Below are 25,049 nucleotides of genomic sequence, written 5' to 3' on the forward strand. Positions count from 1 at the left end.
AAAGTTATTTGGATTTAAGCTCATGTTTGAGATCATGTATTTGTAAAGACTATAACCATAGAGAATTCTACTCTCTTGTTTTGTACTCAACCCACACAGAAAAGAAACAGAAAAAAGAAAAAAGAAAAAAAGAAAAACCGATCTTGATAATTGTCATAATTTTATTTTCCTCCTCTTCCCCACTATAAGCTGGAACGTTCCTTCGCATCTTTTAGTAGTCCAATAATCATACAAAACCTTTTCAGGAAACTTGTGTCCAATATGAACTCAGCGTGTGGAGTTCTTGGTGAATGTAGTAAATAAAGATTTAATCATCCAATTAGCGAGCGGTAATGACACTATTAGATAAGAGCAGAGAGTAATAAGTGACATCTAATTATTGTTTTAATTAAATAAATCCGCCGTGGCGCGTGGGTGTATGCCCTCCACAATCCTTATCCCCAATGACTTTTTACGTGAAAACGCCAAGTCATCAATAGCATCAAAAGTGGTCCCTCTAGCCTTAGTGTGCCACGTTTCTTTTCCAAAATATGAGCAAAGAACGGTCTTCACATACTTCTGGACCTTTTTAGTGTAATACAAGTTCTTTAGTACTTCTCCTTCGGATTACTATGATTATTAGTTTTGTTTCTGAAAATAAAGATAGATTATAATTAGTTGTCCAGAATATTTAAAAAATCACTCATTTTTTTAGCAGTCAAATAAACAAAATTTAACGAGATAAAATATATAACTCTTATATATATGGAAACTCATCTAGATAAGTCAATCCAACAATGAATAGTTTTCAAGTGTGATTTACGATCCGGGTTTTGAAGATATATAAAATATATGACTTAATCTTTTTTAGTAGCCAGTTTAGTACTTCTCCTTCGGATGCAATATATGAAGGCCTATATATTGCCCATAATGTTGGGGGTGTTGATGTGTGTTTTGTCATTACATAAACTACATAGTGCAGATAATAATAACGTTGTATATGACTTTTGATTGTTAAGCGTCTATCATATGGATAGGGTAGAAAAAGATAGGATGGGAAAGCAATAGAGAAGGATGAGAAACGAATATTAGAGGGGAAATAGGACAAAAGAATATACTTCTGCTTGAAATGGAGATTCACCTAAATACTAAATACTAGAGGCCATGCAATGCAACCAAACAAATCAGTGGTCAAGCACACTCAATTATATGTCCTCTCTTCTTTTCTACGACGAAGACCCTTTAGAATCTTCACAAGTTAAAGATATTTTCTACATTATTGGCTATTTCTAATTTGTTTTCCCTTCATACATACATGTATACTTAAGCTTTATATATATGGACACAAACCTGTTACATATGTAATTCTTAATCCCTCCGTTTTAAAATGTTTAAAAGTCTGTTCAAACAGATAAGCGATAAGTTAAGGTTTTCATGCATTTTTATTAATCAATAATGATAATTGTGTTTTTAATTAATTGAATTACTAATGATAATTTAACAAAATAGTGACACACGGAAAATAGTGTAGTTATAATCAAATTTAATGTATTTTAAAATTGAAAAAAATCTAGAAAGGTGTTATCGGGAAACAAGAAAAGTACAATTTATATAACCAAATACCTTTAAAATAAAGATTGAACTCACCATTATACAAACTAAATATCTAGTGTCAATTAAAAAAATATTTTCTTTTTGGATCACATGCTTATCATGAAAAAACATTATCTAACTCAAAATTCCTTTAAAAGCTCTTTAACCGTGACTACTCTGAATTATTAGACAAATTCCCTTCATATAATCCCAATATTATATTTATATTGAAGAAAAAAGCAAAAATATGTGACTAGGGATAATGGATATGACATTCGAAGGACAAAACCAATTATTATTTAAACCACAATGTACCAACCAATAAGAATCAAGTGACGCACACTAAACGACAGAAAGCTCAAGAATATAAACCCCAACCTTCTCGGCTTTCTAACATTTCATAAACCTTGAAAACACCACACACTAAACCAACCCCAGAACCATGGACATGAATCCCAACACTACACTTCCTCCAGGCTTCCGGTTTCATCCTACCGATGAAGAACTCATCGTTTACTACCTCAAAAACCAAACCATGTCTAGACCATGCCCTGTCTCGATCATACCAGAAGTCGATATCTACAAGTTCGACCCATGGCAGTTACCCGGTTCGATCCGCTTATTCATTTCTCATGTTAATATTATGGGGTTTGCCGTTGATGTTAACTTTCTTACTTGCTTTCCGTTGTAAAACAGAGAAAACAGAGTTTGGAGAAAATGAGTGGTATTTCTTCAGCCCGAGAGACCGAAAGTATCCAAACGGAGTCCGTCCGAACCGGGCAGCTGTTTCCGGTTATTGGAAAGCGACCGGTACAGACAAAGCCATTTACAGCGGTTCAAGTAACGTAGGCGTCAAGAAAGCTCTCGTCTTCTACAAAGGCCGACCTCCCAAGGGGATCAAAACTGACTGGATCATGCACGAGTACCGTCTCAACGATTCACGTAAAGCATCAACCAAACGTACCGGTTCGATGAGGGTAAGCAGAGAAAATAAAATCATGTGTTTATTTTATAAGATAATTTGTTAAAAAAATGTTTTAATTATTATGTTTTTGTGCAGTTGGATGAATGGGTACTATGTAGGATATACAAGAAGAGAGGAGCAGGGAAGCTTCTAGATGAGAAAGAAGGTTACATGGATGAAGTACAAATCGATGAGACGTTAACAGTTGTTACGAACGAAGCAAAGCCAAGAAATGAGGAAGAGATAACGATGATGACGTCGACGAAACTTCCGAGGACGTGTTCGCTCGCTCATTTGCTAGAAATGGATTACATGGGACCCATCGCACACATTTTAACACCGTTCGATCTTCATAGTCCTGATCCAAACATTGTGAACGAGTCCGGTTGGTTCGGTGATCTACAGATTAGCCAAGACGAGATCATGAACCATCATCGTCAGGCTAGTATGTTTCAGTTTTAGTGATGGATTGGAATAAAGAAGAAAGAAATGAACATGGAAGATTGTAAAATATTAACTAGTAAAGAACCAAATTGTGATTCTTTATATTTTCTTGCGTATGAATGTGAAACGAAAAGATATGTTTAATTAATATTAAGCTGCTCAGCATGTTCAAACGTAGTCATGGAGTTTATTTACGTTATACTAACCAACAAACAAATAATCTTTGTGTACTGTATGGTTATTTTTTTTAAGAAAGATAACAAAATAGAGATTGGGATGACGTTAATTTGGGATGAAAAAGTCGATGGCGTGTGGTGGAAGGAATCAACGCCAGATGCAATGCATTTATGATACATACTTATCTTTGTCGTTTATGTAGATAACGAATGTTACAATTGTCATCATCGTACTTTAAACCTCATTTTGATTCGGTCTACGCAAGACTCAAAAACATAATGGAACGAAAGCAACTTATCACAAGTAAGATTACAAAATTGTGGGCCTTTCATGCTATTTCAGTATTTCTGACCGGTATTGGTCTACCTAAAAACGGTTTACAAAAACCAAGAGGATCAGACTGGTTTTAGAAAGAAAAAAAAAACACACCAAAGAAGTGAATTATTTCTACAAAGAAGGCAGCAAAAAAAAGATCAGTAGCTACGTAGTAGATTGCTCACATGCTTTGGCTGACCACCAAACAAACAAGATAGAGATATAAAAACTCTTTAGTCCTTAATTTTCAGATTGAAAGAGGCGAACAAAAAAATGTCTATGTGGATCGTTCTAGCTTGCATGCTCACATCATGGATCTTCTTGCACCGATGGGGACAGAGGAACAAGAGAGGTCCCAAGACATGGCCTTTGGTCGGAGCAGCCATTGAGCAGTTGACTAACTTTGACCGAATGCACGACTGGCTCGTTGAGTATCTTTACGACTCAAGAACCGTAGTGGTTCCTATGCCCTTCACCACTTATACATACATAGCAGATCCCATCAATGTAGAACACGTCCTCAAAACCAACTTCTCCAACTACCCAAAGGTGAGAAACAAACTCTTTTACTAATGTGTAAGTGTTATTGTCATTTTCATTTATGTTTTTTTTTTGTGTGAAATAAGGGAGAGACGTACCACTCCTATATGGAAGTTTTGTTGGGAGATGGGATCTTCAATTCAGATGGAGAGCTCTGGAGGAAACAGAGGAAAACCGCGAGTTTCGAGTTTGCTTCCAAGAATCTCAGAGACTTCAGTACTGTAGTGTTTAAAGAGTATAGCCTCAAGCTCTTCTCCATCCTTTGTCAAGCTTCTTTCAAAGACCAACAAGTAGACATGCAGGTACAATCCACCCATTATATTCAAGATCATATCTAAAGCATGTCCATCGGTGAGATGAGCACCAGTTTCTAAACTTAAAAAAAAAAATATGGCAAAAGAGAAAGAGAGATTGCCAGAGAGTATCCCTGCATACAAATTTTAGGAACCACATTAGAAACTACCTTGCCAAATGTCATTATATTATTAGCTAAATTTCTGTTATTATTAAAAATTTAATTCAATAATCTAATTAAATAAAAAATATTCTTATTATGACTTTTAGATACCTATTTAAGTTTCTATACCGTTGAGGAATTTATGGGTCATAAACATTTTTAGGTTAATCTTAATAAGAAAATATTTCAACAATTTGGAGGTCACTCGTCACTTGTATAATAATTCTACAAAATTTAGAAGTCAAGACGAATGTTTCATGTGGTTGTGTCCAGAACCAGTCCTAGTCATATCTATGAACATGTCGTATGTTCTCTTCTTTTAAATCCTTTTCTTGATATTTTTGGCTGCAGGAACTGTTGATGAGAATGACTCTAGACTCCATATGTAAAGTGGGATTTGGTGTGGAGATAGGAACATTGGCTCCAGATCTACCAGAGAATCGCTTTGCTAAGGCTTTCGATACCGCAAATATAATCGTAACACTTCGTTTCATAGACCCTCTTTGGAAGATGAAAAAGTACCTTAACATAGGATCTGAGGCATTACTTGGCAAGAGCATAAAAGTAGTCGATGATTTCACATATTCAATGATAAGAAGAAGGAAAACAGAGATATTAGAGGCACAAAAATCTCCTTCCAACAACATTAAGGTAAAAAAATAATGTTAGAACTCAAATGTATATGCATGCACTTGTCACGTAGTAACATTTTTTTCTCAAAATGTACTAGATGAAGCATGATATACTCTCGAGGTTTATTGAGATCAGCGACGATCCTGATAGCAAATCAACTGAGAAAAGCCTAAGAGATATAGTCCTCAACTTTGTTATTGCTGGAAGAGATACAACAGCAACAACTCTCACTTGGGCTATATATATGATAATGATGAATGAACATGTGGCCGAGAAGCTTTGCTCAGAGCTACAAGAACTCGAAAGAGAAAAGGCCGAAGAGACAAACACACCGTTGCGTCAATACGATACAGAGGACTTCAAGTCCTTCAACGAGAGGGTAACACAGTTTGCAGGAATGTTGAGTTATGATTCTTTAGGAAAATTACATTACTTACATGCTGTGGTAACAGAAACACTTCGTCTCTACCCAGCAGTTCCTCAGGTATATATCACACCATTAATCCATAAAAAAATTGGGAAACAAGTGGGACTTACAACTTAAATATTTTAAAACATTGTAGGATCCAAAAGGAGTGTTAGAAGATGATATATTGCCTAATGGAACAAAAGTAAAAGCAGGAGGTATGGTAACATATGTTCCTTACTCAATGGGTCGTATGGAATACAACTGGGGATCAGATGCAGCCACGTTTAAACCCGAGAGATGGCTTAAAGATGGGATGTTTCAGAACGCTTCCCCATTCAAGTTCACAGCATTTCAGGTATAAGCTAACAAACACATACTAATTTTTTATATGGATTATGAAAAATGTCAACATTAAGAAATGTGAGTTTGTGTGAGTGATCATGCAGGCTGGACCTAGGATATGCTTGGGAAAGGATTCAGCTTATCTACAAATGAAGATGGCGATGGCAATTCTTTGCAGATTTTATAAGTTCCATTTGGTACCAAATCATCCTGTCAAGTACCGGATGATGACAATTCTATCTATGGCGCATGGTTTGAAAGTTACTGTATCCAGACGTTCATAGACAAAAACAAAAAGAGAGAACAATAAAGAGAAAGTCTAATCCAGTGTGGAAATGATACAAGAAGATAAGATACACAAATCTTTTTTAAACATTTTGCTCTTAAACTATCAAAGAATATATCAATTGTCCAAGTGAATATATAATTTCAAGTTTCATGTTCTAAGATTACTTCTTTTCAATAAAAATCTTAAGTTCTGATTAATATAAACTTGCTAATAAATTAATTATTTTTGGTTATGCTTAAGATTACGAGAATTATGAAAAAATATTCCAAAAACTTATCTATCTCTATCAAATTGAACAGATCATGCCAAGATCAAACTATGGTAAAGAGTTTAACAAAACAACTAGGTAATAACTCGCGCTTTGCACGGAATGTGATCATTAGTTTCGTTATTTTTAATAAGAAGACATTAATCTGTTTAATCTGGATATCGGTTCGGTTTACGTTGTTTTTTTGTTTTTAATCTCCTAAAATATAACTATCATTTTAAATTAATATTTATTTAGTTTGTTCAGTTAAAATGTTCGATGTTTTTGTTTTTTTTTTCATGTGATAATCAAAAATTATTATTATTTGTTTGTTTTCATGTTATGAATCTTAGATATTCGTGATGTCGAACCAATGGTTTCATATATAGTTTCTAAACGGATAATAGTTTTAAAAAAAATTATTAAAACAAATCATTTTATTACAATTTGATCGATAGTGAAAGAAGCATTAAGAAAAAGAATATTTTAACTTAAAAAAAAATTAGATATTTTAGTTGTGGTAAATGCTTAGTTATAAGGTGTTCACGTAAATGTGCACATGTATGTGTATGTAAAAGTATATAAAGATGGTTGATAAATATATAAAGATATTGTTAATTAATATTAAATGATATTTTTTTCTCAAAATAATACATGAAAAATAAAATTCTTAAAATGAAATTATTTAAAAACAAAAATATTGTAAACTTTATATAAACTATAATATATAACTTATATATAATTCTTTAAATATATGTGTATATATATGCATATAACAGATCAAATTGGATATTTGTTGTTATAAATATTGATATTTGTGATTTGCTTTATTTTTGTACGGATATTGCATTTTAGTATTTGATTTGTTTCGTAGAGTAACGGATATCCAGATTTTTTGGTTCGAATCAAAATAGATAACGAATCGAATCAAAATTTATGAATAATTCGTCCAGATTTATTCGTAAACAGTAAAAATAACGTAAAGAAGAACCATGCATGTGAGTTTTATATTAATAAAAACGTAAAGTACACAGTGTGAACATATTTATGTAGAGTTTGACTGAGAAACTCTCAACATGTGACATGTGTCTATTTTAGTGTTAACATATTTATTACAATGCTTCTACACGTGACATGTGTCTAATTTAGTATGAACATATTTATTATAATGTTTATCCTTTAATATATAAGAGATCATGTACCAAATTTATTTATTTAAAAAAAATTATGTAAATATTGAGTTATCATATATCAAATGCAGTCAAACCAAATATGTATAAATATATCACTTCCATATCAGCCATTATAATTCTTGCAATGACACCCTTTAAATCTTAACCAATAGGCATATTTCCATTAAAAAAAATTTGTTTCTATGTAAATAATATTGAGTTTAGATCATATACCAAATGCAGTTAAACCAAATATGTAATGTATATATATCACTTCCATATAAGTCAACAAAAATGATTTATTGTATATTTGACTCTTGATATTATTGGAATATTCGGCCCATGAAGGCCCAAACCGTGTCCTGAGAGAATAAAATGCTGCGTTAAGTTGAGGCATCGCCATCAACATCGTGTGGAACGTGGAGCTCACATACTAAACAAGATCCGATCTAACCCCGGTTCTCGTCGGAATCTCTTCACGGTTAACCGGCGTTCCTCATCCACCTTTTCGGTAATCTCTTTCCGATTGAAACTTTTTATTCTTTCTGTTTTGATTATGCGCGGCTGCTCCTGTGTCAAGAGTATGGCTGTGTCAAGAGTAGTGTTGTTATCAAGATCTTGATAGGCTTCGCATTGAAAAAAGAGTGGACTTTAAAAAAAAATAAATAAATTATAATCAGTACTAGTGTTTTGAGTTTTGTAGTGATAACGATATAAACAGTATATGTGTTTGGTTCTCGACTGTGGAATGTTTCTGTTGACTCCTTAGATCAAAAGTGACAAAAGTGATTTTTACTGTAGTAAGATTTAATTATTTATTGTAATTCCAGTTATGGAAGACGGCAAGGGAAAGGAGCTTGTTGGTGATACTCCTCCTTCAGTTGAACAAAATGATAACAAGAAGGTTTCAGGTGAAACGGAGATTCATAAGGAGCCATCACGTGAGAGTGAGGTAATCACTTTGAGATCATATTATGATATCGGTATTCTCTGTATTCATTCTTTATTTGGTATTAGGAAAATGCGATCAAGAAGAAGTATGGAGGATTGTTGCCAAAGAAGATTCCTTTGATATCCAAGGTTAGCTTTGTTTTTCACCGTTGATACATAAAAACTAAATATGTTTATACTATAATCCATTATAGAAAGCTAATTCTAATCATGTTTAAGGACCATGAGCGCGCGTTTTTTGACTCAGCTGATTGGGCATTAGGCAAGGTGATTTTCTTCCATACTTACTAACAACCTTTGTGACTATTTTTTTTTTTTGAATCTTTTACTGTCTCTTTGTAATGTCGTGTGCAATTTACAAAAGAGCTGTTAAAGTAAGTAATGCAAAGCATTGAAAGAAGCTAACAATTTGAATTTGCCATTGTAATCAGCAAAAAGGACAGAAGCCAAAAGGGCCTTTGGAAGCTCTCCGACCAAAACTGCAGGTAAAAAAGTTGAAAGCTAGCTTCTTTTTTTTTTTCTGTGTATTCTCCACTTGGTTCTTTGTTTTGTCTTAATATCTATCTGTTTCACGCAACAGCCAACCCCGCACCAGCAACCAAGAGCGAGACGGATGGCTTTATCTTCAGGCGACAACACTGAAGGTGACATTTTTTTTAGATAAATGAACTCAGAATCTTGTTTTCTTGATTTAGTGTGACATATATCAACTCTAACTCATTCAATGTATCTCGTGAAAATCAGACGCTGAGGCTGACACCAACGAACCTATCGATGACCAACAAGCTAGCGCATCAGCTGTTGACAATGCCAAGGATGATGGAGGCATCGATGATGCTGACGCCAAAGACAACATCAAGTCATGAACAAACATATATAAATCTCTTTGAGGAGCAACATCAGAAGTCAATTTACTGAAGAATAAGCGACCAGCTTTACTTTGCAGTGGTTGTAGTAATATCGAGTCTCTCTCTCTCTCTCTCTCTCTCTCTCTCTCTCTCTTTACATTATATTTCATACTTGGGTTTCAGCAAATCTGTATCACCATACAAAACCTAGTAGTTGTTTGAAACGTCTATTTGACGATTTGCGAATGGTTTGCTTTTAATGATCCAATCTTGTCATCTTTACCCAATCAAGTAAGTTATGACAAAAGAGGATATGACATCTTAGAGAAGGCTTTAAAAACGACGGAAATGGAAAGTCAACTCTAACACCATGAATTGATGACGTTGTTTCCTTCTTGACTTGACCTTTCTAAAGTAACTTTTGGATGTTACCACCATTAAAATGGAGCTTATAGAACAAACATTAGTTCTAAACACATAGAAGACTCGCCTTCCATGAAGAAGGGAGCTTATAGAACAAACATTAGTTCTAAGACATAGAAGACTCGCCTTCCATGAAGTTCCCTTTGTCCTCCCCTTTCACGTCTGTTGCCTTGTGGTCAAAGGTGCTGACTCAAAGATGCATTTCGTGTAGCACCGGCCAAATGTCGATCTCACTATTATGTAAGATTACTTTTTTTTTTATAAATGTGAACGTGGCATAATAAGCTATTGTAGAGAGGTTGCCAACTAATGTTTACTTGGCATTTTACTCAACCGAGTGACTGACGTGTTACTACCAAATTTGTACAAGTTTTAACGGTGGGTGAGTGAGTGGGTTTGAAGTGATTTATCATTTACGGAGTGTCGGTGTGCTGATGATCGGCTCCTCTCCTCAGGCGAACATTCCGGTAAGAGATTCTTCTCGCTGCCATGCAACCATGTGAACAGAATCTCCATCTGTTTTTTTTTTCATTCTCCCTTTGGATTCTGAGAGTCTTGTTGTCGCTTATGGGTAGTAGAAAGTCTAGAGACAAAGAGACCATTGCTCCTGCTCCATGCAGCTAATGTTGCATGTATGATTAGGATTTCAATATAGAAACTACTAATTAAGTTCCTCTTACAGAGTCGCACAAAAAAAAAGTTCCTCTTAGAGAGTCTAGAGACAAAAAGACCATTGTTTATATCCCAAAACTTACAATATGATGTTGATTTAGCAGGTTCGTTGTTTATTGGGTGACGGCTACGTACATTAAATTTATTGCAGAAAATGGTAATGTTACACCTGAATAATCTCTCATATATAGGTTGTAACTCTTGATATGGTATGGAAATGATAAAAAAAAAAGTTTCCATGTTTTCTTCAGGCAAAACATTCTGCTGGTGATGACGATGATGTAAATTGGAATACAGATGATGAAATTGATAACTTCCAATCGTCACCTGTAAATTATATATCCAAAGTCTCAATTCAACCTTGTTTCTGAATTCTAAAGAAAAAAACTCCTTAACAAGAATATTTTTGTGTATGACATTAGAGAAACATACTTCATATGGATGAGACGGTTGCTAAGTTTATTGAGATGGGATTCTCGATGGAAATGATCGGTAGAGCGATTGAAGAAACCGGCGGTTAGAATTCTATTTATTTATTCTTGTGTGTTATCTTAGTTATGCGTTTATGTTGCCTGTTAATCAGTGAAATGTTAATAACCTGCAGGAGAAAATCCAGAACCTATGATGATTCTTGAAACTCTCTTCAAGCTTTCTGTAAGTTTCTTCTTTGTGAATACTTTATGTTTATTTCGTTTCTTTACTTTGATTCCATTCTATGTTTTTTTGTGTGTAGACAAGCTCTGAAGCTAGCTCATCTAAATCTAAGGTCATAGACGAGCTCATTGGTATGGGTTTCTCCGAGGAATTAGTGATCAAAGCTATACAAGAACATGGTAATGACATGTCTCTTACTCTCCTTTTTCCAAGGAATTGGGAAACTTCAGTGTGGTATCTTGAAACTGTCTTTGATAATATGTAGGAGAAGAAAATCTTGAGGAGATAACAAATGCACTTCTGAGTTATGCAGTAAGTAGATACTCTGATTCTTTATTGTATCTTTGACATATAAATGCACATAATGTGTCACCTATTGAAGGCTTGTTACTGTTTTGTAGGAGGCAGAGAAAATGCATGAAACAGAGAATGAGGACATCAACAATAACTACTTATCAGATGATAATGATGACACCAATCTTTACTCAGGTCTATCATCCTCAGATGAAGAGGTATATATATACACACTGTTCGAGTTTTGATGCGTTTCTTAATTTTACATTTGTAGATACTGTATAAAATTGTCTTATTTTTCTATTTTGGAAAATAACAGAATGAGTTAAACTCTTTTCGTGGAGATGGTAGATTGCAAGATTTGATCAAGATGGGCTATCCAAGGAAAGAGGCTTCTATAGCTCTAGAGAGATGTGGTAACCTCTTGCTAATTTATTTCTGTGATACATAACATAATATTTCTTTTTAGACATGTATTTCTCTCATAGATGCAATCAGTGTCCTTGCAACTTATTCATGTATCTTCTCAAACTTTTCAGGAGAAATTGCAAGTTTGGCAGAGGTTGTTGACTTCATTTTTGCTGCTCAAATGGCACGGCAACTAGATGAGTTTTGGGCAGCTCCTGATGAGCAAGAGGTAATAAGTCTAAGTCCTCTTGAAGAACTTAGCAATTTATGTTTCTTTGACGATGTTACTAAATACTATATTAGGTTGTTTTTCATCCTTTTTAATTGACCTTTTGATTGTGCATGAAGCAGCGAAGAATTAATGAGCCACCACCAAGAAGGAGAAGGCTGAACACTGACATAGCCAGTGATGACGAGCTCATCCGTCTACCAAATCCAATGATTGGATTTGGTGTACCTAAGGAACCTGGAATTATAACTGAGAGGCCAGTCCCAATCCCTAGTATTGCTCGTGGTCCGCCCTATTTTTACTACGAGAATGTTGCAATGACACCCAAAGGTGTTTGGGCCACAATGTCTAGTCATCTGTATGACATCAAACCCGAATTTGTGGACTCCTTGTACTTTTGTGCTGCTGCGAGGAAGAGAGGTTACATTCACAACCTTCCAATTAAGAACAGATTTGAGATACAACCCACACCACATTATACGATACAAGAAGAGTTTCCTTTGACCAAGAAATGGTGGCCTGCTTGGGATAAAAGAACGAAGTTGAACTGTGTGTTGACTTGCATCGCCAGTGCTCAGCTCACAAACAAAATACGCAAGCGTCTTGAAAAACATGAAAGGGATCCAGCTGTGCAGAAAGATGTAGTAGATCAATGCAAAAAATGGAACCTGGTTTGGGTTGGTAAGAACAAAGCTGCCCCTCTGGAACCATACGAGATGGAAAGGCTTCTAGGTTTCCCGAATAATCATACTCGTGGTATAAGCAGAAAGGATCGCTACAAGTCTCTAGGCAACTCATTTCAGGTATAATTCTATGACTTAAGGATCTTGGGTCAGTTCAAGTATCTTGGTCTAAACTTGTTTTTTTTTTGTCCTTTAGGTTGATACTGTTGCCTATCACTTGTCTGTACTTAAGCCATTGTACCCAAAAGGCATAAACGTCTTGTCACTCTTCACTGGCATAGGCGGTGGAGAAGTAGCACTTCACCGTCTCCAAATACCAATGAAGCTAGTTGTGTCTGTTGAGATATCAGAAGTCAACAGGAACATATTCCGGAGTTTTTGGGAGCAGACAAATCAAAGGGGTGATCTGATAGAGTTTAGAGATGTTGAAGAGCTTGACGACCATAAGATAGAGGGACTTATGGACCAGTACGGAGGGTTTGACCTTGTTATAGGCGGTAGCCCCTGTAACAATCTAGCAGGAGCTAATAGGGTTAGTAGGACTGGACTTGAAGGAGACCAGTCATCACTGTTCTATGACTACTGCCGGATTCTAGAGGCTGTTCGCAGCAAAGCCTCAAGAATGAGGAGGTAGAATATCTCTTGTGTAGTGTAGATCACTTTTTTTTTGCATGAGTTGCGTTCAAACTTGTATGTTGCATGCAGCTTTTTTTTGTGCCTCTCTAAGATATCAAGAATACTTTATATTTAACCATACTAAACTTTAAGGTTTTTTTTTCACTTGCTAGAGCTCCTTTCACGCCATAAAGTTGGCCATCTCTATTGTTGTTGATTTGTCTTTATTAACAATATGAAGTTAAAGATTTACAATAACCGATCAAAGTAGATTCCTGTTATATCTGTTATATCTGTATGTGTCTTTTCACTACAAGAAAACACGTCACATTCCGACGGACACCATTGTGAAAAATATGTTCTCATTGGTGAAAGCAGAAGGGATCGCTACAAGTCTCTAGGCAACTCATTTCAGGTATATAGTTTTATGACAAAGTCTCTTGTTAGTTCAGGTTTGGTTATAAAGTCTCTTGCTAAGCTTGTTATCTTTCATTTAGGTTGATACTGTTGCCTATCACTTGTCTGTACTTAGACCTTTGTACCCAAAAGGCATAAACCTCTTGTCACTCTTCACAGGGATAGGCGGTGGAGAAGTGACACTTCACCGCCTCCAGATTCCTATGAAGCTAGTTGTATCCGTTGAGATTTCTGAAGTGAACAAGAACATATTCAGGAGTTTTTGGGAGCAGACAAATCAAAGGGGCGTTCTGATCGAGTTTACAGATGTTGACGAACTAGACGATCAAAAGATAGAGAGACTTATGGACCAGTATGGTGGGTTTGACCTTGTTATAGGCGGTAGCCCCTGTAACAATCTAGCTGGAGCTAATGGGTTAGTAGGAGCGGACTTGAAGGAGACCAGTCATCACTGTTCTATGACTACTGCCGGATTCTAGAGGCGGTTCGCCGCAAAACCACAAGAATGAGAAGGTAGAGTGTCTCTTGTGTAGATGACTTTTTTTTTTTTGCATGAGACTTGTATGTTGCAGCTTCAAACCATACTAAACCAGTATGTTGATTTGTCTTTTATTAACAACCTTTGATTAGACACGAAGTTGAAGATTTTCATTAAAAGATAAAATTAGATTCATTGTGAGTTATGACAAAAGCGATGACGTCTTTTACTCAAACAAAACAAGGCTTCCAAATGTCAACTCCAATACTTTCTTAACCAATAGCGTCAACTTGAAGGCTTCCTTTTTTTTTTGTTTTTGTTTTTCTTCTCTTTTGGCCAACTCCTCTTTTCTTTGTTGTTTCCTTATTGACTTGACCTTTCCCAAAGTATGCAACTTTGTTCCTACCGTTAGGTGAAGCTTAAAGAGACCATGTTCCTTCTCAGACCCAGGAGACTCATCTTACTTGAGTTTACTCCTCCTCTGCCTCTTCCTTCTACTGATACTACACAGCTTCTTCACAATGCTTTTTGTTCAAAGGTACGTATTCTTTTCTCAGATCATTAAGCTACTATGAAATAACTTATGAAAATCTCTGTAGATCCCAAATAGATTAGGAGAAGAAATAGAAATAAGCTTAAGGACAATATTATCACATATGGAAGTTGAGTTATTGATCTGAGTGGGTTCATGTACAGAATTGATATATAAGAGTTTGGTATGTACATTCAGGATGTTCCAGGAGCACATCATCCGCAGAGGCCGGAGGTACATTAGAAGGCTTAACTCTTGCCTTTTGAACTCAACGATGCAGTCTTATTGGGATGAGGTATGTTTGTCTGTCTGCTTACTACCTCTGAGTTTTGCATCATTCTACATAATTTGATTTTTTCCTCTGTTCCTTTTTTTTCTTTGGCAAAGATTGAAAATTTCAAGAATAAGGTGTTTGATAAACTGACTGAAAAAGATAAAAAGGTGTTGGAGATTGGTATTGGGACAGGTCCTAATATGAGATACTTCGCCGCTCGTAATGTGAATGTAACTCTTCTTGGGTTGGATCCAAATCCTAAAATGAAGAAGTATGCACGCAAAGCCGCTGTGAGAGCAGGATTGAATCCTAAAAACTTTAGATTCATGCAAGGAGTAAGTATTGCTTAACTATCTGTCTGCATCATACACGCTGATTCTGATGTTACTTCTCTGATTCTGTCACTAGGTAGGAGAGGCTATACCATTAGAAGATGGTTCTGTGGATGCAGTCGTTGCAACACTTGTTCTATGTACTGTTTCCGACGTCACTCAAACACTCAATGGTACTTTCTTCCTACTCATAAAAGCATCATTGCTGATATCTCTAACTTAACCCTTTTTATGGTAATTTCAGAAATCAAGCGAGTGCTGAGACCAGGAGGGCGTTTCATCTTCTTAGAACATGTTGCAGCAGAAGGTACATTAAGTATGTACATACATAAAGAGAGAGAGAGAGAGGTGTAAAATTGAGTGTATCAAATTGCATGAGAACCTAAATTATTTTGTGGTTGCAGATGGATCTCTCTTCAGGCGTTTGCAGAAACTGTTGGATCCATTGCAGCAGATATTAGCAGATGGATGCCATTTGACAAGAAACACGAGAGAGTGCATCTTGGAAGCTGGTTTCAGCGGTGGTGCCCAAATAGAGACGGTGTCGATGTATAGTTTCCCGTGGATAACAAGACCTCATATCTATGGAGTAGCTTACAAGTAAGACTATACATCAAGTATCAGCTCTGCTCAAATGTGCGAGGCTGTAGACGGGTTTTGAACTCTGAGAAAGCTATGTTTGATGTTGTTACTGAGTGTTGTTTGTTTCATTAAAGAGAGAGACAGATGCCAATTTTAATGAAATTTCTTTATAAGACAACAAGTCATCAATGTAGAACATTAGAACATCATTAATGGGGGAGACCCTAATTAGGTTCTTAGATACATGTATTATAAAAGACATTTCTTCTACCTCTTATTTAGGATACATTCTTTAGTTAAAACCTTTTTTTTTTTCTAATTACACTAAAAAACCCTCATAGGAAACCATGTTAACATGGTCTTAGTGGTAGGATACAGGGTTGGTTCTTTTGTGGCTCTTTTAGTACAAAATATTACTTCAAAAGTTGTTTTTAAGTTCCCGAATGCCCAAACCTATTACTCCCTCCGTTTTTTTTATATATGACGCTTTAAGATTGTGCACATAGATTAAGAAACATTTAATTTCTAAATAAAAAACATTATTAATTGTTTACCTAACCACAATTTAACCAATAATAAAATAGAAACTATAATATCATTGGTCATCTAGCATTAATTAGTAATAAATTTTACATAAAAAATTGAAAACGTCAAATAATTTGGAACAAAAAAGTTCCTCTAAAACGTCATATATATAAAAAACGGAAGAAGTAACAATTATCTACTGCTTTCTTTTTCAGGCCGCTATTCCACGTTTTTCTCTTTTCTCTTTCTTTGTTTCTATCTTTTTCTCTCCCCCTTTGTTAAATCCTATGAAATTATTTTGTCATGGACTGCTCATAATTCTTTTAGTAGAGAAACTATGAATCTCTAGATTATCACCGCCATTGCACGCTCCAATCTCACATTCACTTTGGTCTTTTATACTCTGCCACTTATGATTTCATTGACCTTGCAGGTGAAGCCAGTCAGGGCCGGCTCATCAGGGGGACAAGCGGTGCGACCATTTCGGGTCTAAACCTCTGTCTCTCTGTATAATAATAATTAAGGGGATCAATTTTTTTTTAAATTTATATATTTTATATATAAAAAATTATAAATATAATAAATAAAATTGAAAGGGGTCCAAAATTATTTGATATGTATATAGTTTTATTTTTATTATAAAATATATAAAATATTAGTGATTAAATTTTAAAAATGTTTTGAATATTATCTGTATATAAATTTTAGAGAAATTTTTTTTTTTCCTAAGACCCTTAACAGTGTTGAGCCAACCCTGAAGCTAGTGACTTCTGCTATTGATCTAGCGACATCACTACTAGCTGACTTTTCTCCGGTAATTTTTCTTTGGGTAGAGTAGTAATAGGTGGAGTCGACGGTGGAACTTTTGTATTAGAGGCGGATGTAATCAATTTTCACAGTTATGTTGATGAATTCAAAGATCCCATCTCTGCTACGAAAGAACATAAAAAAAAATTGTTTTTAGGTTAATGGTTGCTTAAAACTTGAAGAGACGAAAGATAATAAGAAAAAGAGTAAAATTGATGAGATTTACACTAACCAGTCCAACACAAACTCACTCATTCATAAGAACATGTTTAATGCTACTTTCTTTACACATGACTTGGTCTCCAAAAACTTGTTCACATAGTTACTATCAATCAGTGTTTTGAAATCCGGACCTGCAGTTGAATTGGTAAACCCAGTGATTCAGGATAAATCTAGTTTAAGTTTTGCGAAAAATTCAATATTTAAAAATCAATAAATCCACAAAAATCCACTAAAACCCAAAATCCAGTTACCAGTTGAATCACTGGTTGAACCAATTGATAATCTATATTTTTTTTTTAGTTTTTAACTATGCTTTTAGAATATGTTTTGTATTCTAAATTTATGTTAGGTTTTAGTTTTATTTTTGTTATCGACAATTTATTACAATGATGTTTTACTTTTGGTTTATTCAGATTTTAAGTTTAATTGTACTATTCACATTAAACATTTAAATATTATGAATTTTAAGTCTTGATATTTTTGTTAGATGCCATAACTCTTAACTTATTAAATAAATTAAATAGTTTAAACTATTTTTTGATATTTTGTATGCCAAATGAAAATAAAAATATAGAAACTAAAGTTAAATATTTTTTAAATGTTTTTGAAACATAAAATATGTACATATCAAACTATTATTTTATGTTTTAAAAATATTCAGAAAATAATTATTTTAGTTTTTCTATTTTTATTTTCATACCTAATATATTATTATATAATAAAATTATTTAATTTACTAACCCGCGGTTCGCTCGCGATCGACCCAATAACACGGTGATCCGGTAAGTCGTCCGGGTCGGATTTCAAAACATTGCTATTAATGTTCTTATTAAGCTTCTCTTATTGTTTTGATGTCATTATTAACTGATTCAGTGGAATTACATCATAACCCTCCAACCGATAACTTATCCACTTTTACCAAGAGAGCATCCACAAAAACAAAAATCAACTTCGCAACTGTGAAATCCGACAGCCATCTTCATTTCGTGAAATACGACAGCCATCTTCTTCTTTTTTTGAAACTGACAGCCATCTTTAAACACCACATATTCATGCACTAATCAACTCCACACAACTACCACTACCATAACTAGTTATATCTCTATTACTTTTCTATTAATGCTCGTCAACGAAAACAAAATATTTATGTCACTTTTGGCATAAACAAATCCAGTGTGCTTCTCTTTTGCAAAATGTCTCTTGATGTTATGAAGAGTTAATAAATGCCTCTTAATGTAATGAATTCATACTATAATGGAAAGTTTTTCCTTTTTCAAAAATAATGGAAAGTTCTTTACTTATTGATCTCTTGTAAATGCGTAATTTATCGACACACTACACTCACAAAATATTGATTATACTCAAATAAAGATGTTTTACAATGACATTTGAAATCATATTGTAACGAGTAGTTGGCAGGTCCAATAAGTTTACATGACGCAGAAGACTCGCGGTCTTAATCCGAACTTTATTTTAAAATGGCCGACATTCACTTATTTTTTGTTAGTTAACCGTTTAGTTATGTTGCGTACTTACTTGTGTGATCATTACATATATACTATGTGATTCTTTCGAGCATATGCACCGATTTAAATATTTCCAAATAAATAAATTGATCTATATTTTTCTTTCAAATATTTATAAGTTTTAAATAATTTATATATAAAATTATAGATTATTTTAAATAATATTATCTTACTATTTTAGTTAGACATGTAATTTTAAGAATAGCATACATGATGAAATCGTTGAACTGTTTAGAAAAAGTAATTGACAAATCTACTGCGGATCGTGGCGACGAGTCTTAAATCGTTGATGGTTCTTTATTTGAGAGTGATGGAGTTCTTGCTGCAAACTATGGTTACTTCAAAAAACAGCATGAAATTCTATGGAACGGTAATCTTTTGACTCTGTTATTATCAATATAGCAATAGAAAGAATTGTCTTATCTCGGTGACTCCTACTGGAGTATTACAAAGAGAGTGACAATCGTTTTCAATTCAGTAAGCGCGATATTTTTGGATTTATACGAAAATTATCTTTTTTGAGATTTAACTATTTCAAAAGAAAATATTAAAATTTTATGAAAAATCTTTAATCATCCATACGCAAATAAATATGTATTAGTTTACTTTAGATTTCTATTGGTGTATCTCTTTTTTATATTTGTTTTTCTAGTTTACATTGTTTCGAAACTCTTTGTCTAGAAAACTTATAATACGACGAGAGTTCAAAAATAATAATAATGGATGATATACTTTATGTCACATGGATATGATCTCTTTGATCCAAATTCAGTTTCTTATTATTGCACTTGATATATATCTTTATAGAGCATAATACTTAATGTTTATATTGATATTTGATCTATATAACAAAGTTTTTCGATCCGCTTGATCCGTATCGTGTGATCTTCTTTTATCATCCGGAGCTTATTTCATTTGGATCACATTTGCTTGGCATAACACAAGAAATACAGTTATCTCGTATCATATTTGTATTATGTACCGCTGATGTAATCATATCCTTAGTGGATTCACTCACACTCACAGTTTTGGTGTTACACTGTTAGGATACCTATAGTTTTTTTATGTTATCTTTCTCGATCTTCTGGAAACACATGATTGATGCCACACATATCAATGCCCAAATAATACAAACACGTGGCCTTTTCTGACAGACTGTATTTTTATTAATACAAATAAAGATGATCAATTTACAAAAAGTAGTTTAGAAAGACTATAAAAAAAACGTTTTGCTCTGCATCGACATTAGTTATATTGAAACGAGTGGTTGGCTTGTCCAATTTTTTTATTTTTTTGACATATCGTGCTTACTTCTGTTTCAGTTTCATTGATACTATTTATATTAATTTTATATTTTAATATATTTTTTTATTGGTTGAAACGTGGTTAGATGTATTAGTAATAGATGAAAATAGGAAATCTACGAGCGCTCATCTACGATATAAACTGATCACAAACATTCAAAAGAAAACTCACAGAAGTGGGGTCCGCAAATTTTTATTTATAAAGTAGAAGCTGAGTTAATTGCCTCTTTGGAAACACAGTAGGCACAGTAGGCACGGCCATGACGATTACAAATGACACGAGAATCATACTGAACGATCAATTGGCTTATTGGTCCAATTATTTTCAATGTCCTGCATAAATTATTTAACATATGTTTTCTATATTATTTATCTAATATCATATAATAACAATACAAAATATGCATTATAATTTATAAAATAATTTTACTTCAATAACAATTTTACTTCGCTAATGATTCATTAATGGCATATTTTTTTATTTATAAAATTCTTTTTTACCTATAAAAATAATTTTACTTCATTAATGATTTATAAAGATTGATCAGATTAACTGTATAAAAGTATTAATATAACTTAACTGTATAACAGTATAAATATAATTTACTACGAATATTTTGACTAATTAATTATATATAATCATTCACTACATATTAAAATCTTATTTTGTTTTTATAAATATTTAAAACAGATTTACATCAAATAATAATAATGAATAATTGATAACAATAATAAAAATATTAAAAACATTAAAAACATTAAAAACAAGAAGAATTAAATTCACTTAGAACAATTAAAATAATTCTTTCTCGTTTTTAGAATTTTATTTTTATTGATTGATAATTACATTTGAAATAACTATTCAACAACACATTTAATCAATATAATATAATCTTTTTTTTTGTAACAATATAATATAATCTTCATAAACAATAAAAAATATCTCTACAAATATTGTAATCAATTTTGATATTTGGTGAAATCTCTGTCATATGATACATCTATATTATTAAATTATTATACATACATATGCAATTGCCATACAAATAGTTTACAGAGAGTAATAGATTATACGTTTGTTTTAGTTTATAAATTGTATTAGTACCTTGGATGTGGACACTCCACTTAGTATCATATAAATTTGTTTGTTTCTTTAACGCTCTGTATAATATTAATGAAAACTCTGGAGAGTGGGGGGGGGTTCGCACAAAATCAATAATAAAGGGAAAGACTTGCATAAAACCAAAGACAGAAAAAATGAAAATGTCAGTAAACATCGAACGGTAACGAGACTCCAGAGAGTCCAAAGAAAAAGACTTGCATAACACCAAAGACATAGAAACATCAAAATTCCATTATTGATTATAATGAAAAATTTGACTTTAATGTGTGTCTTCCTTTTAAAAATGCTTAATGAATAAAATAATAGTAAAAATCTTATTTGATGACGCGTCCAGTCCAGAGCCGAGCTTTGGGTAATAGTATTTAAACATTTAATAGAGTCCCATTTAAAAAAAACATTTATATAAGTATATACATTTTGGTATAGTAATATAAAAATTGAGTATAAAAGTGAAAGAAATTTTTAATTTATAAAAATGATTGGGTGGATTTTATATTGTTGTGATTTAGATATAAATAAACAGCAAAATTAAGATTTTTTTTAAATATATTTATAAATATATTAAATAATATGTAAATATAACGCGTCGTACTCAGAAATAAAGATGCTCTGTATAATTATTATGCACAAACAAAAGATTGCTTTGGAAAGACGGTTATAAATACGTTATGGTGTGCAATGAAGACATTAGAGAATCAAACTGAGACGAGTAGTTTGAGAAATAGCAATGGCCATCCTGAATTTCACACCTTCCTCAATGTTCCCGGTGACCATAGATTCAGCTCGAGGAACAAGAGTTAGAGGTTCTGTCATCAAAATGCAGAAGAGTCTCAATACTACGGATCCTCATCCTCCTGCCTCACCTGGTTTCAGCTTATGTACGTGCGGAAGAAAGCATTTCCTAGGAGAAGCTACGACGCCGTTTCTTCCAATCTCTCCTATCTACGCTGCTCCATCCACTGCTCCATCCACAGCTCAAAACTCAACGGTTGCTCGTAGTGAACTTTGTTGCTAAACTATAGAAGAGGAATAAATATTTGAATTTATCTAATTATCTATATCTTCATTTATATCAGGAAGTATTGAACCAATTGCGTCCTCCTAAGCCTGACTGGTATTTTGAGCTCTATGGTTATTTTAGGAGCGCAGGGATGGAAAGATATGAGAAAGAGGTTAGTGACTTCATGAGATTTGCATGCATTTTTCCTTTGTTTCTAACGTTTCATTCTTCTTCTTTTGTCAGATTGCTGTTTACAAGAGGAAACTCTTTGCAAATTTGGTGGGAAAAGCAGAAACTGTTTTGGAAATTGGGATTGGAGCTGGTCCGAACATCAAGTACTATAACAATATTCCAAACGTCTCTGTTCTTGGTGTGGATCCAAACCCTAAGATGGAAAGTCACGCACGCAAATCCGCTATAGAAGCAGGAGTAAAATCCGAAAACTTCAAGTTCATTCACGCGGTAATGGCCTTCTTTATATTTTGTCGTGAACAAACGCGAATCAAACAAGAAGAAATCACAAAAACTTAGAGAAAACTAAATCCGGCAAATACTCGTTTTAGGGTTTGTATATTGATCAGTGTTTCAAAAAAAAAGTATATTGATCATATATATGGATTAATTAATTACAACCCCTTGTTTATTTTATTTAGTTCTTTCTTTGCATCCCCCTTGATGTTCTTGTTAAAATTGTTTGACTAGGTCGCAGAATCTATGCCATTAGAAGATGCATCAGTTGATGCAGTTGTGGGAAGTCTTGTGATGTGTTCTGTCTCGGATATCCCTCAAACACTCAAAGGTAAATTGTTTAACTCCCTTTAAATCGAACATCTTACTTCAGATGTCAAATCAAAAGAAAACAATACTCATCAAATAGTTTGGTACATGTACAGAGATAAAACGGATCCTCAAACCAGGAGGGCTTTACCTCTTCGTGGAACATGTTGCAGCAGAAGGTATATCTTTCAACTCATGAGGAATCCATTAATGCATAAAGGACATAACCTAAAACGTTTTTTTTTTTGTTTTTTTTTTTGAGTAGATGGAACATTTCTGAGGATGGTGCAGAACGTGTTGGATCCATTACAACAAGTTGTAGCCGACGGATGTCATCTAACGAGGAGCACAGAAGACTACCTTTTAGAAGCTGGGTTCAAGGGTGGTGTAGATATCAACAAGGTCTCTCTTTCTGCCTTTTACCACCTAAGCCCTCATCTTTATGGAGTTGCTTATAATTAAAAAAAAACTGGGAAGTATCTGAACTCAGCAGCTCATCTTTGGACTGCACACAAGGCTTTCGTTCACGTTTGAAAATATCAACGTTTTCAACACTCTGTTTCTAAATCTCTGTTTATGATCTAGTGTTTGTAATTGAATAATGTTTCATGAGCAGAAAATAATGTAAATTGATCTGAAAGTTTGGAACTTTATCTTCTACTAATCAAAAAATCTAAGAGGGTAATTATTTAACTTTGAAAACTTCAAAAGAGACGTTGCATAGAGAGAGATTACACATGTGGATGGAACAATATGAAGAGTATTGCTTCAGTCTTATTTTATTTTTTTCTTCAAAATGAAACCATGAACAGTATTGCTTCAAATTTGAAGATTTACTGTGCATATCTTTATTTTTTCTTAAATGAACATTTTATATTGTGAATTAGTCTTTAACTTTTACGTATTCTTATCTTTTACCAAAATAAATTATATACGTTAATTTTATCCAATCAATTTCAAAATTTTGACTATTATTTTCATATAATCATATATTTATATCGAAAACCATATGAATATTCATTTTTAAAACTTTCAATTTAATTAAAAAGAATCAAAGATAAATAATCTCATCTCATACTTCTAAACACTTTTGCTAATCATTTATAGGAAAAAAAATTATATATATGGTGCTCTTTTACAAACTATGATATTTAGTGTTTGTTTATTCATGTTATGTAATAAATTCATTATATGATCATTTTTAATTTATATTAAATAATAATTGTATTAGATTATTGGTAAAACAAAATAGTTAGGTAAAATTAATAAATATGAAAAAGTATAAAGTTTTATTAGTAATTAATGATAAAGTAGAGATGGAATATACTTACATTATTCTTTTTAAAATAAAGAAATGAAGCAGACCATTCTTTTTTTTTCCATCAATAAGTTTTTATATTAAAGGAATCGGACCAAGCCCATAAACATATTACATAAAAGCCCACTAAAAAACCCAACCGGGCTAAAATTCGTTATCCAAATGGGTCAATTACATCCGGCCCAACTTGGGGAAACCCTAAACTCATCGACTCTTGGATGCGGCCGCCTCGCGTGACGTCCTTTTCGATGCGAGGACACGTGTTTCCATCCTCGACTTCGAGGGTACACGTGTCGCAAGATCATCGCTTCACCACTGCTTCACGTCATCGCCGGCGCTCTAACCTTCGGATCACCGGAGCAAACCAGGCGTCTATAACTCCTCTAGTCATCACCGCCATCATCTTTTGGCTTTTAATACCGGAGAGAATCAATCGCCGCAGCGAGATCTCATCCGTCGTCACCGTTAACCGCATAACCCAAAAGAAACACGTC

General features: G+C 33.6%; 6 protein-coding genes across 9 annotated transcripts; all 6 read left to right on the forward strand.

Moving 5' to 3' along the window:
- The first annotated feature begins 1,988 nt into the window (after positions 1-1,988).
- Positions 1,989-2,998, forward strand: LOC106354073 (NAC transcription factor 29-like). Its single transcript, NM_001316047.1, has 3 exons — positions 1,989-2,180; positions 2,269-2,549; positions 2,633-2,998. Exons 1-3 carry the CDS (start codon positions 2,015-2,017, stop codon positions 2,996-2,998), a joined length of 813 nt encoding a protein of 270 aa, NP_001302976.1. The 5' UTR covers positions 1,989-2,014.
- Positions 2,999-3,707: 709 nt separating this feature from the next.
- On the forward strand, positions 3,708-6,374 carry LOC106357195 (cytochrome P450 704B1). The gene is made up of 6 exons (XM_022689132.2): positions 3,708-4,021; positions 4,099-4,314; positions 4,821-5,120; positions 5,200-5,586; positions 5,666-5,866; positions 5,958-6,374. Exons 1-6 carry the CDS (start codon positions 3,746-3,748, stop codon positions 6,135-6,137), a joined length of 1,560 nt encoding a protein of 519 aa, XP_022544853.1. The 5' UTR covers positions 3,708-3,745; the 3' UTR covers positions 6,138-6,374.
- A 1,512-nt stretch (positions 6,375-7,886) lies between these two features.
- On the forward strand, positions 7,887-9,623 carry LOC106354074. Its single transcript, XM_013793920.3, has 7 exons — positions 7,887-8,072; positions 8,392-8,513; positions 8,579-8,641; positions 8,732-8,779; positions 8,944-8,997; positions 9,093-9,156; positions 9,257-9,623. The coding sequence occupies exons 2-7, from the start codon at positions 8,394-8,396 to the stop codon at positions 9,376-9,378; spliced, it is 471 nt and encodes a 156-aa protein (XP_013649374.2). The 5' UTR covers positions 7,887-8,072; positions 8,392-8,393; the 3' UTR covers positions 9,379-9,623.
- Positions 9,624-10,093: 470 nt separating this feature from the next.
- On the forward strand, positions 10,094-13,503 carry LOC106357196 (DNA (cytosine-5)-methyltransferase DRM1-like). Of its 3 annotated transcripts, none has more exons than XM_022689134.2 (12): positions 10,094-10,250; positions 10,560-10,612; positions 10,707-10,784; positions 10,878-10,971; positions 11,060-11,109; positions 11,189-11,288; positions 11,375-11,421; positions 11,511-11,621; positions 11,723-11,819; positions 11,943-12,040; positions 12,160-12,843; positions 12,920-13,503. In XM_022689134.2, the coding sequence occupies exons 2-12, from the start codon at positions 10,610-10,612 to the stop codon at positions 13,355-13,357; spliced, it is 1,800 nt and encodes a 599-aa protein (XP_022544855.2). In that variant the 5' UTR covers positions 10,094-10,250; positions 10,560-10,609; the 3' UTR covers positions 13,358-13,503. The 3 variants fall into 3 exon arrangements, with proteins under 3 accessions (XP_022544855.2, XP_013652327.2, XP_022544854.2); XM_013796873.3 differs by having other exon boundaries at positions 10,095-10,250; positions 12,163-12,843; XM_022689133.2 differs by having other exon boundaries at positions 10,103-10,250; positions 10,557-10,612.
- A 285-nt stretch (positions 13,504-13,788) lies between these two features.
- On the forward strand, positions 13,789-16,225 carry LOC106357197 (putative methyltransferase-like protein 7A). 2 transcript variants are annotated; one of them, XM_013796874.3, is made up of 6 exons: positions 13,789-14,771; positions 14,964-15,060; positions 15,153-15,374; positions 15,448-15,544; positions 15,616-15,687; positions 15,776-16,225. In XM_013796874.3, the coding sequence occupies exons 1-6, from the start codon at positions 14,755-14,757 to the stop codon at positions 15,973-15,975; spliced, it is 705 nt and encodes a 234-aa protein (XP_013652328.1). In that variant the 5' UTR covers positions 13,789-14,754; the 3' UTR covers positions 15,976-16,225. The 2 variants fall into 2 exon arrangements, with proteins under 2 accessions (XP_013652328.1, XP_013652329.1); XM_013796875.3 differs by having other exon boundaries at positions 13,811-14,771; positions 15,616-15,678.
- A 5,828-nt stretch (positions 16,226-22,053) lies between these two features.
- LOC106354075 (putative methyltransferase-like protein 7A) lies at positions 22,054-23,890 on the forward strand. The gene is made up of 6 exons (XM_013793921.3): positions 22,054-22,448; positions 22,537-22,632; positions 22,704-22,922; positions 23,163-23,259; positions 23,354-23,416; positions 23,503-23,890. Exons 1-6 carry the CDS (start codon positions 22,188-22,190, stop codon positions 23,697-23,699), a joined length of 933 nt encoding a protein of 310 aa, XP_013649375.2. The 5' UTR covers positions 22,054-22,187; the 3' UTR covers positions 23,700-23,890.
- The last annotated feature ends 1,159 nt before the right edge of the window (positions 23,891-25,049 follow it).

This window comes from Brassica napus, chromosome A7 (assembly GCF_020379485.1).
Source record: "Brassica napus cultivar Da-Ae chromosome A7, Da-Ae, whole genome shotgun sequence".
Taxonomy (NCBI): domain Eukaryota; kingdom Viridiplantae; phylum Streptophyta; class Magnoliopsida; order Brassicales; family Brassicaceae; genus Brassica; species Brassica napus.